The sequence below is a fragment of the Prinia subflava genome, chromosome 1, assembly GCF_021018805.1.
Source record: "Prinia subflava isolate CZ2003 ecotype Zambia chromosome 1, Cam_Psub_1.2, whole genome shotgun sequence".
NCBI lineage: Eukaryota > Metazoa > Chordata > Aves > Passeriformes > Cisticolidae > Prinia > Prinia subflava.
The window spans coordinates 53,465,154-53,477,732 of record NC_086247.1 but is presented as its reverse complement, the minus strand read 5'-3'; the positions used below and the strand labels follow the sequence as shown (position 1 = coordinate 53,477,732).

At 38.5% G+C, this 12,579-nt stretch overlaps 1 protein-coding gene across 2 annotated transcripts in view; it reads right to left on the bottom strand.

The window, feature by feature from the left end:
• The window catches only part of CEP192 (centrosomal protein 192), a 58,058-nt gene that overhangs the window by 34,345 nt on the left and 11,134 nt on the right, over nucleotides 1-12,579 (bottom strand). For both annotated transcript variants that reach the window (XM_063397018.1, XM_063397027.1), the window contains exons 11-19: nucleotides 11,348-11,412; nucleotides 11,075-11,266; nucleotides 9,438-9,564; nucleotides 9,180-9,310; nucleotides 6,541-7,558; nucleotides 6,309-6,432; nucleotides 5,054-5,225; nucleotides 2,834-3,713; nucleotides 1,545-1,693 (exon numbers count right to left, since the gene is read on the bottom strand). In XM_063397018.1, coding sequence (XP_063253088.1) covers nucleotides 1,545-1,693; nucleotides 2,834-3,713; nucleotides 5,054-5,225; nucleotides 6,309-6,432; nucleotides 6,541-7,558; nucleotides 9,180-9,310; nucleotides 9,438-9,564; nucleotides 11,075-11,266; nucleotides 11,348-11,412 — 2,858 coding nt within the window. The remainder of the gene's footprint in view (nucleotides 1-1,544; nucleotides 1,694-2,833; nucleotides 3,714-5,053; nucleotides 5,226-6,308; nucleotides 6,433-6,540; nucleotides 7,559-9,179; nucleotides 9,311-9,437; nucleotides 9,565-11,074; nucleotides 11,267-11,347; nucleotides 11,413-12,579) is intronic.

Genomic DNA, 12,579 nt, shown 5'->3' with positions numbered 1-12,579 from the left:
TTCCAAATATCACATTTATCTGGAACCACTGTTTAACAGTCATTTTGTATATATTTTTCCTCTATTTCATTAATGCATCTTCATATCCATGGCCCATTTGCTCAACTGCAGGCCTTTTAATTTAAATAGAGAAGTCAGCCTGAAAATTGCTGAGGTTTCTTTCTACTATGTAGTGAAAGATTGACACTGGGAAAACTAATAAGTAAAATCCTGATTTTTGAAAAAGAACAGCAGTGTAGCTCAGAGTTGACTGAAAAAAATGGTTTTAATCACATTGTGCAAACAATTGCATATATTTATTCAGGTAAACAACTGTAAAGCAATTTCATGTTTTAAAAAATCACCTCTTGATACAACAGAACCACTGGTTACAGGAGCTGGATAAAAGCCCTCTGAAGCTGATTAGAAAATTATGCAACAAATCCTTATTCTCATACACACACACACTTTTATATATATATATATGTACATGAACACAAAGAATTGTGGCTTGATGTTCTTTAAAGAGAAAGCATTCTGAGAAAACAAGATCAAAACCAGAAATCACACTCCTGGAAAGATATATGCTACATCTGCTGGAAGAATATACGTGAGGGATGTAATCAGGATTTCTAAGATTTGTAAGCTGCAATACTTAAAGCAAATCATTGTCTGCTCTTCCTCAGTAATATGAGCCAAATAGAAGCATCAAGAACCATAATCTAAAAAAGAAAAAAGCAATAATTTATACAATCTACAACTCAACTGAACCGTGGACAATGCTGCATAGTTTCAACAGATTAGCTAGATAAAGAGCAGTCTACCAAAAACTAATAAGAACAGAAATAACATCTAAATAAAGTTACCAAGTATCAAACTGCCCAAAGCTCAGAGCATCCTAGGGTTGTTCTGTTGCTACATTCTTCTCTACTAAGTGTATTCATCAACAAAAGAAATTAAATCATTCTGACGGACCTCGAATCTAACTCATTCTCAAGTTCTCAAGATATTTTACTTCTGGAACTATTACTTTGATAACAGAAGTATATAGAATTGAACAAAACTGAAGTGCAAGACAGTCAATTTATGGTCTATAAGCCACCTACAACCCACAAAACAATCCATCTAGCTTGAAGCCTGCTCCAAATATTTCTTATTCTCCCTTACTCAAGATCTCTTGATTTCAAGAAACAGAGCAGCCAACTGCCAAAAATGTTTTAGCAGTAACAGTCCTCAGTATGGATTTTTTCTGGCCTAGGGCTGACTTTTCTTGAATACACAAAGGTGGGAATGAATAACCCATAAACTCAAACCTTCCACACTTCATGCACACAATACAATTCCACAGATCAATCACCTCGTGCAGCATTTACCTCACAAAGTAAGGTACTTGTTAGAGGAAGGCAGGTGGTCTGGCTAAGGAAAGTAGCATTGCTTTTGTGCATATTAATTATAAAACAAGGGAAAAATAAAAATCACAAACCTGTAAAGAGGGCCTTAATTTTACATATGATACCTGGTAAGATTACAGTATTATTCAGCTTTATGGAAAAAAAATCTCTTACCTTTTCCCCATTAACTGAAACACTGAGTAGTCCAATGTTGACCTGCAGCCACCGGTCAGTTGGATTATAAATGCTGAGAACCGTCTGTGATGCAATTCCCAAACAACAGGCATTGGGGAACTTCAGTTCTTCTGGCACTTTTACACATCCTTTGGAAGAAAATATGCTCCTGTCAGTACTCAGAGGCAAATCAGCACTCACACTGCCACCAAGTTTATGGAGTCATCTGACAAATGCTTCATTATGGCAAGGGAATGTCTGACTCCTACAGTTCTCATAAGAAAGTTTTCCACAAGCATGAAATCTGAAATTTCGATCATTTCTAATTTGCATCTTTCAGTTCTACTGTCATAAAAATAAATACTCATGGAAATGGCACATCCCATACACACCCACCAAGTAGATATATATAAACACCTGATATAAAATACTCAGTGGTCACAATTTCATCAGTACTAGCTCAACTCAGAAAATTTGAACATTACTATTAGAAAATCTTGTCACTATAAAAGTAGGTAAGGATTATTTAACTTTTTAAAAATGCATTAACAAGATCAATGATTTGGAACAATCAATAAACAAGGTCTAAACTGTCACAGATTCAAATATTCAACCCCACTAGCTTGTCATTTAGGCTGAAAGAATTTGAGAGAAAAAAGTATAGCAAAAAACAACTAACAAGATTGCAGGTTAAAAGAAGTTTTAAAATTTAAATATAATTTGTGTTGCTTAGGTTTAGAGTTAAGTCTAAATACCAAGTAATAGCAAAAAGGACAGAAGACACTTGGCAGCTTGTCTTTCCCTTCATAACCAGCAGTTTCAATCCTCCATGGGGTTCAAACTTCTTACAAGTTTTGGCCTTCACTGACTGCTAATATTAAATTAGGCTGGAAATAGAAATGTCCTATACTTTCCAGATAAAATACAATGGAATTTCAAGAGCATGACTCGTCTTCCCTAGTTTGAACTGCAGCTACGATTTCTCTTCCTCCTATGAAAGGTAGTTCTAGATCCTTTACACCAACACAAAACTACTTAATATTGAAGAATGTTGAAATTCTTCTAAATGATGAGAAATGTTTTTTAACTCTATTAGGGAAGCTATAAGAATAGACACTGAATTCAGAGAACAACATTAAACATGGAAAACTAGCAATAGAGTTTGCAAAAAATAGTAAATGCAGTTACACTTAGTACCATCTTAATTCTATTTACTATAACATAAGCAATATCACTATCACCATTCCTGTCCACAGCTGTATTTCAAACACACTGTAAAAATCACTTACCAATACCAGGTGACTTTGACAACTCCCACTCACTTCCACCAGCTCCAAGAGGCTGTCCAGTACACGGTTTTATATTTAAGATATTATTCCATGAAGTAGGATGTGGATTATAAAGTGGAGCTGCACCCAAAAAGCCAGGACCAATATTTGGACCTAAAGGAATTCCTAATGTAAGTGGATTCTCAACACATCCCGCTGGGATACCAGAACAAGGAAGCCCTGCTGGAAGGCCAAAACCTGCAGAGCTGCAGCCAGGAAACTGTGACAGAGCTGCATTTCCTGTAGGTTGTATAGTCCTCAGATGCTGTTGTGCAAATGGAGTTGTTGCAAGAGAATGCCCTGTAAGCAAGGTGGGGACAGAAGAAGAAACTGCTTGACTCTCAGAGGTAGTGACATGGGATTTAACAGTTGATATGGGAACATGCTGTTCATCAGATGAGTTTTGATTGCATGGCAAACAGGTGTTTAATCCAGAATAAGCTGGTAATATATTGAGAGATGGTAATCCTTGTCTCTGTGCTTTGTTTGTTTGACTCTGACACACTTCTTGTGCATCAACATTGACAGAAGGTGGCTGAAAGGTGCAGAGTTTACTTGGTAAAGCTGATTTAACATGTTCTAGCTCTTCATGATTTGCTGGTACATTTGAAGGAATAAACGGAAGCTGCTTTTCATTCTTCAGAAGGCCTTCTTTGGCTAGTTCTTGGTCCAGTACATTATGAGCAGCAAGTCCATTTTCTTCCTTTTGGTCAATACTAAGTACTGCTTCTTTTCTATTTCTTTGACATGAGTGGTCTTCTAGATTTTCTTTTTTATGTTCCTGCGGAGGAATTGGGCTGGCCTGAATTATTGTTGTGCTCAGTTCAGCAGCATCTTCATCCTAGTAAACAAGTACAACATGCAGTATAACATATTTTAGCAAAGTATTAGGGTACATAAGACACACCTAATTCTGGTACTGCCTCTTCAGGAAACTTTCCTGTCCAATCGTTATTGGTATCCAATTGGTATCCAATATAAATAATCAAGTTTGTCTTGTCTGAAGTTTTACTTTAACTGTGACTCTTCACCTAGAAAAAGAAAACCTGCAGCTTCTAGCTCTCTGCTATCCTAAAGACACACTCTACTGGCTCTGGCTGAGATGGAGTTGATTTTCTTCACAGCAGTCTCTGTGCTGCTGTATTTTTAGATTTGTGTTCAAAACAGCAGTGATAACACACCCAACATACTAGCCAGATTAAAAAAAAAAAACAAACAAAAAAAAACCCCAAAAATTAATGACCTTGAACCAAATCACTAGTTTGGTGATCACTAATCACTAACCAAGAAGGATTTGAGATGCATGAAAATGCATTGATACAAACATTTACTTTGTGTGCTCACACAAAGAAACCATTCAAGGCCAGAGACTTGCCGTTTTGACAGGTATGGTACAGCTGCAATGAGCACTCATATTTACACACACGCAAGTCAGAAAGGTTCTTCAGGTTTTATCTGTCTGCTTTTTAAAGTTCCATCCACACTTACACACACTTTGGAAGGGGAGAGACGTAACACAGATTATAGATTCCAAGGAATGCATAAATTCAGATAAAAGATTGCCAATTATTTTAATCAGCGTGAGACTGCAAGTCTGAACACAAACTTCACCCTCAGTGTGCATTCTTTTCTAAACCAGTAAAAACAGTCAGAATGACTGTCAGAAGTAGAAAATTATAGTTTCAGTCCTGAAAAAAAGTAGTACAAGCTACATTATGTATTTATATACATTTCTCCAGAAAAAAAAAACAAACCAGGAAATGTATTCTCCTAACAGCTGAGGCTGAACAGCAAGGGAGCCTCAGGTGTGATGAAAGCAATACAGATCCTGCAAAATACTGCTGGAATCCCTCACTATTCCAAGAACAGAATGACTTAGAGAGAAACTATGGAAAAGAATAAAAGGAAAAAAATACATCAACTCTAACTTTTTCAGAAGTTCCTAGTTGTTTGATTGTTTTGCTATGTTTGTATTTATTAGAGTGTGTGCATTCAGCACAGTTGATACCAAAATTCAAATTCCTGAAAAACTTAGAAGCTGAAAAGAAGAATATCTTTTCCCTATGCACAGCATATCCTAAACCTTTTGAAAACCCTTAAATCCTTTCTAATTTAGAATTACTTTGACCTGTAAATTTTGGTTTAGGGGCAAAGAGGAGGTGCTTGTTCTGTGTTTCTTACCCAGCATGTCCCTGGATTAGGTATCGCTGCTGAGTTCTTACGAGTACTGCCAGATGCAGAGACATAGGTTAACCTGCTCATGCTTGGACTTGAGTAAACAGACTGAGGCAGCACATTCTCTTTGCAAGGAGATTCCTGACAATATGCTGGGCAAATAAAGTCCATTTCAGATCTGAAAAAGAGATTCAAAATATGTCAGTATTGAAATACATATTTTTAATGCTGCCCTCAAGAAAATCCATGTTACACATTACCTGTAATATTCTAAAAGTCAACTTACTTAGCTGTTCTGTTAAATGCAGTCAGTAGAAACGAGAAATAAGCTCTCAATTAACCTTTACAAGTTCTGGCTCTGGTGTACATAAACCACATTTTCATTCTACATAAATCCATATAGGTAAAGCATGAGAGTTCCACAACTGAACTCAGATGCTAAGGCCACAGAAACAACACCATTGATTAAAAGAAGCAAATCAATATCCTTGTATCTATCTGACTTTTTTAAATGTCAAATGAAATCATTTACCCTCCTAGGCATCACACATTAGTTTCCTATTCACTGCTGAGATATTTTTCATTTCAAATACCTGAAAACACTGCATCTCTCAGCACTTTGCTCAACAAGAAAAGCTAACATGACAACAGTTAAAGTCACTGACAATTTTAACTGGAAATCCTAATAGCTACACAACATGCCTGCAAAAATGCATCTACTCCTGCACATACTAACTTCTGAGAAATGCCAGACAGCCTGTAATTCTAATAACACATACAAACACAAACTGTGATTAAATACCAAACAGTGAACTTAAAAGTTAAGTCAGGGAAATCAGTTGCCCCATCTTCTTATGAGACTGCCCATAACCCTTAGCTACTGGCCATGCTCGTGTTTAAGACTATAGAACTAATGTAGTTGAAATCTTATGACACTGTTATGGGAGCCCATTTAAGAAACACTGCTCTTTCAGTTGCTAAAGAAACCTTAAACCATGGACACAAGTATGTATCAAAATATGAAACAGTCAAAAGCAATACAAATATTTCTACCCACTCCCTCAAATGGAGTGAGATACTTCTAAGTTTAAAAGACACATCTTCATTGGTCTATAGAAGGTTGAGCTTAGCATATAATGAAGTCTTAGTCTAATAAAGATCATCTATAAATCTAGATCACAGTCAACATTCAAACTAACACATGATCCCTCAATAATCCTCATGAAGCACTAATTCTTATAACCTGCACCAAGAAATTTACCCTGAAAACGCTGTTCCAGAAGTGTCACTAGGAGAAGAGTGAATCAGAGGTGAAGTTGAAGGTCTGAAGCTATACTGCTCATCCTCCAGATTCAAGTCACATTCAGGTAGAATGGGTTTACGCTCTGGCAAACAAAAAATGTAAGCATCATATTTATTTGAGGACAGAAAACAAGCTTACTGTCAAGAAAAGCTTTTTCAACAAATAATTGCATTTATATAGGTTTACTTACCAGTACTATTCTGGGAAGTTGGGGAGAGATTCTTAAAAGTTACATGTTTTGCATTCCCACCACAATGAGTACTGGCATCCTTGTTTCTCTTCTCTGTATTTTGCGTCCTCTCATCATTGCCCAATTTCTGCACATGCTTGGCTGTTATAGGACTCACTGAGACATATTTACGAGATTGCTCGGCAGGTTTTAGGTTGCTGAGGGATGGAGCATTTCCTGCACTTCCCTCCACCAAACCATTACATGGTTCAGGAACAGCATTTGCTGCTTGATCTACTGTTTCTCTATCTTCCCCTATACCACATGTATTAGTGAGATTGCTGTTCTGGTATGCAAGCAGATTTCGCTGTGCCACTTCCATTTTTGCTGCTGAGAGAATTCCACATCTGTGAGCTTCATTTCCATTAAGTGTTTCTGACCTAGTATCAGCATCTATTGACTGTAAATGTTTACTATTTACCAAATCTGACAGCTTTTCTGAATACTGAACATTATCTGCAACTACGTCTCCGTGGCTGGGAATACCAGACAGACCAGAAAAATTCTGACTGTCACTTTCTTCATTAAGATAATCAAGCAGTCGCTTCTCTATTCTTTGCTGTTTGCTCTGATTATTCATGAAGTCTTCTGCAAGAGCATCCTTATATTTGTCTTTACCCAGTAAAAGGGTATCAGATGTAAGGTTCTGGACAGATGCTTCATGTTTCACAATGCTCTCGTATTCACTTTCACATCTGTTCTCTTCTGTTTTTTTGAGGTATTTTTCCATATCAAATGCACTATTTTCCTCATTCCTGGATAATACCTCACTGGCAGAGAGTTCAGCCTCTTTAACAACTCCAGGAAGGCCACGTGTCCTTTTACTTTTATTGGAGAGTGCCATCATCATAGCAGCTAGCTGGGAAGGTTCAGCGCTGGAGGAAGCATTAGCAATAGCATTTGCAATTGTGCTGATGCTCAAGACAGAGTCAGAATGATTAGACAAGCCACTCTCAGACTTGTCTTTCTGAATTTCATCCTACAACAAAACAAAATGAGTTAAGCACTACAGTAAGAAAATTTTTGTTTAGTGTTTTGTTTCTTCTTTGCATTTCAGGATATGGCAATATATTAACATTCTCCATTGACGCATTTTTAAACACCTGTCTAGAAGGAACACTGCAATGGACATTATTCTTATTCTCCTGATTTTTAAAATCTACTTCACAAAGGCTTTTCTAGGTTAAATAAGTATTGCCTACTAGGAAGCCCTAGTTCCTGTGAAACTTTTAAAATCCTAAAATGCTTTATTTAGCTCAGTTGAAAGAACTGGGAGTAAAACCCTGTGAGGGACAAATAGCAGAGAAATTACCATGACCAAACATATAGTAACTTCCCAGTTAACTTTAAATCATCTGCCTCTACAGAGAGAAGACACAGCTATTCCTACAGCTTCTTCTATCATTCAAGTCTGATTTCTTCTTTTGTTTTCACATTGGCTATTCTTAGCAAAGGGCATAGAGTAGGTAGACAGTTATGTCCAGAGTCCAGTTTCTTTCTGTCTCTCCCAGATGGACACAGACTCAGGAAGAACTGAAAACACCTGTCCCCCTGTAGCTGTGCATGCATGACCTCACAACAGCCTCACTGAAAGCCAGACAAAGCATGGAGCAGACACACACACCATGAGTGGACTGGAAACAAGCTGAACTGGCAGGCTCAAAGGGTAGCCCAGCAGCACCACGTCCATCAGCAGGCCAGCCACTCACTGCTAGAGTATCCTGGGGATCAACACAGGGGCCAGTTCTGCTCAGTAACTTCATTAATGATGTGCATGATGGGGCAGAGTGCACCTGCAGCAAGTTCCATCATCATACAAAATTGGGAGGTGTGGCTGATGTGCCAGGAGAGTCAGCTGTCATTCAGAGGGACCTCAACAGGACAGAAAGATGGGCTGAGAAGTTCAAAGGAAATGCCAAGACCAGCCCAAGAAGGAACAACCCCAGGCCCCTGTACAGGCCCTGGGCCAAGCAGCTGGAAAGCAGCTTGGCAGAAAAGAATTTGAGGGTCCTGGTAGACAGGAAGTTGACCACAAGCCAGGCAATGAAGCTCCACAGCATCCCAGCCAGCATCAGGAGGAGCAATGCCAGAAGGCTCAGGGAGGTGACACAGGCAGGGAAGGTCGGTATTAAACACTACCAATCTAAAAAGACACTTTTGTCAGACTTGCACCACATTCACATTCTTAAATTCTATGAACTAAAAAATTTGATTCCAATGCTAAAGGTAAGTTGTTTCATTAAAAAAATAGAAGGGGAAGAGACAGGTGAAATTCAGAAACTTGATCACAGAAGGTCAACAGCCTACGAGTCTCTGAAAAACTATGGGCTGACAGACTGAGCAATCCCAAAAGTAAAGTTGGAAGAAAAGGGAAAATTCGATGGTATAGTAACACCTGACTTACTAAAAGGTCATACCATTCCAATTAAACTATCCTAAGAAACGGGCATCTACTAGGATTTAAATGATCAATATAAAAAGCAGTGAGCTGGTATGAAAGTCTAAATTTAGCTGTATTCAAGGAACAATAATAATTGGAATAATTTGAATTTTGTTTCGGTTCATAGTTGCACTTTAAAGGAAAAATACAAGAGAAATACCTTTGCTTTACTTTTGGTAGCAGCTTCTGTAATAATGTTTTTGTGTATTCCACCAGTAGAATCCATCCTATGCCCTGAACCTTCAGAGCTGGTAAAATTTTCATGTTCTCTTGTTTGTGCTTCTAAATCACCTAACAACAAAAACAACAACAACAAAGGAATTAATTTACAGTAAGGAAATTGTCTAAAAACCTGCATTCTTGGGATACACATGCTCCCTTAATGCCCCATAGAAAAAAAGAGCTGTTCCATAACTACCTGAAAACACCTCCTCAGGCAACTGTGAAATCTCGTGGCCAATGTCACCTCCTGATGACTCAGACTGCCTTAGCAAAGACACAGGTGGCCTTTTCTTCGGGGATGTAATATAGTAACCAAAAGATGGCTATAAAAAATATCCCAGAATACAGCATGAGTAAATTTAATAATTAACAAATAGGTTCAATGCACTTGCAAAGCAGTTTTGGCCCACAGTGCCTGCTCGATATACTTCTCATACCACTAAGAAATAACATGTGCCTCCTAGCATTGCAAATGCCAACTCTAAACACATACACTGCACTTCCCATACATACACAGAATAAACTAACAACAGGCACAGATGAACCCCAGCTAGTGACTAAGTAGCATACATTTTCGTTTGCTCATTCCCTACTTCCTCCTGACAGAAAGAACTGGAAAGAAAGGTAAACCTCATGGGTTAAGATAAGACCAGTTTAATAACTGACATAAGATATAAATTATAACTATAATACTGGTAATGAAAAGGAGGGAGAGAAGAATAACACACAACAGAAACAATTAGTACAGAACACAATTGCTCACTGGCCACAGAACAGTACCCAGCCTGTCCCTGAGCAGTGATCTATGGCTGCCAGCCAGCTCCCCCCAGTTTACAGACTGAGCAGGATGTTCTGTGATACAGAATACCCCTTTGGCCAGTTTGGGTCAGCTGTCCTGGCCCTGCTCCGAGCTCCTTGCACACCTGCTTCACTGGCAGTGCACGAGGCACTCCAAAGCCCTTGATTTAGAGTAAGCACTACTTAGCAACAACCACAACATCAGTGTGTTATCAACATTATTCTCATACTAAACCCAAACCACAGCACTGTACTAACTGCTACAAAGAAAACTAACTCTATCCCAACTGAAACCAGGACACAACTTACTTATACCAGTTACTCAAAATCAAGAAAATCAAGTACATATGCTCACATCATCTCTGCCTGGAGGCACGGTCTGCCGCTAAGCCTCGAAATGCTTAGGACAGACTCTAATTCTGTCAACTCCAACAATTCCTCATGACACAAGTGAATTACACAAGCATGTGTGACTTCTTCCCATTGTACACACTTCTCCATTTTTTTTAATCTGAAACACAGATGAGATCCTGTCTACCAGGAGCAAAAGAGAGAAGTGCCAGGTATCCAAGAGATGCAAGAAGTATACAGATGTTGGTAAGTCAGAATCTAGATGATTACATTTTACTGAAGTTGGGCACTGCCCAGATAGCACATCAACCATCAATAGCTATTCAGAGGAGCCCTCACTGTTCAAATACCCTTGTCTGAGCACCACTTCACTCAACTGTGTAGATAATTTGCTGGGAGCTCCAAAAAGCCTCCTGTATATGGCATACTTTCTCCCTCTAATCCTACACATAATTAGTTCCTGACCAAAAGGCAAAGACCAGCATTCAACAATAAGAGCAGCCAGCACTTCACATCAGAAATTCCAGTAGGAAACCAGTCAACCCACATCTGTAGCACACAGAGAATTTCCTTCCTAAATCAACTTAGAAAATTAGATCTGAGAAAGAACTGGTTGCAAAATAACAAAACTAGTGCTGGTTGTTGCTTGTCTTGTCTTTTCCACACTAGCATTTAGATACCTACCCGTTTCACATCACTGCCTCCACCCAGACATCCAAGAGCTTCTGATCTCTGACCAAAGAACTCCCCCAAAGACAAACGTAAATAGCTGGCATCTTTAGGAAGATCAGATGTTCTCTGCAGAATGAAGCTATTAGCAGATTTCCATGAAGTATTTGCTAATTCAGATGCATTTGGACTGCCTATTTTTCCTGCCTGCAAACAAAGAGATTTCAGAAGTTGCAACTCATAAATAAATTAGAAAACAATTTTGTTTACATTGACGTTATTAGTTACCTGCAACAGCCTGTGTGCTTTCTCAAATTCTTCCTGGTCTTGTGCAATCATAGCTGCTGCTTCAGCTTCAAACCAAAGAGAACATTTATTAAAATAAGACAAAAGTTACTAAATATTGTAATCACTATCTGTCATCATTAAACTCAATTTGATAGAAAGTTATTGCACATACAACTCTAGACCTGAGACAGTCTGACAGACACACTAGGAGTTATTCAATCCCTTTTCAGTGAGAAAAGTTATATGAAATTAGTTTTAAAGGAGTATTTGTTGTATCTTCAGAAGCCAAAGTAAAACCAGCATTTAGTGGTGAATAATGAAAGTTTCTAACAGCCTTAGCCCCAACCTAACTATAACTTTTTATAGGTGATGATACCCACACTAGCTAGAACCAAGCATCATACGGCTAACTCGGATCAGACCTTTACTGTATTTGGGGTTGGAAACTTTTTCCATCGAGAAGGTAGCTTTGAATTGGACCAAAAGAAAGATACTGGCTTGTACCGGTTCATGAAAAACCCATGCAAATTAGCAGGCCTAATAACTCAATCTGACATTCAAATGCCTGGACTATTTTCATAATTACCATCTACAGAACTAACACTTAAGAATCCCTTCACCAAAATGTTGTGAAAAACTGATCAAGAGATACTACTCTACCACCTGATTGCCATGTTAATGTATCATTAAGCTCATCAAAACTTCAAAAATACACGGCCTTGTACACAGAGCATCCCTAGGCATGGAGGGCACAGGGCAAAAGCCAAGAATGGATGCAAACTTGTAAGCTGCTGTTCATGAAATTACTGGTGGAAAGTTGCAATACACACTTCTGAGGAAAGAAACAAAGTTGGAATACGTCTTTATTGAGCAATCCAAGTTCATCTCCTAAAGGCAACCTGGCACTATCAATGACACATTGTTATATCCAGCTGAACTCTCAGTCAGTAGTTCTTTATCTTCTACATGAGCCCTACAGTCTCCAGAGACTTTCTGAAGCACCAACACTGTCAAGTGAGCACTCCTGCACTACTCCAAACAAGAAGACACTGTGTGCACAGTTTGCTGACAGAGAAACCCGTCATAAATGAGACTCCAAAGAATCAGCTGTAACATGTCCTTTCTGTCCTTACAAATAAAATTTCTTCCGCGGTCAAACACCACTGCAGACAGATAAGCAGACTAGCAGCCAGAAAAATGGCAACCACATGGAATCTGTCAGTGTGTTATCA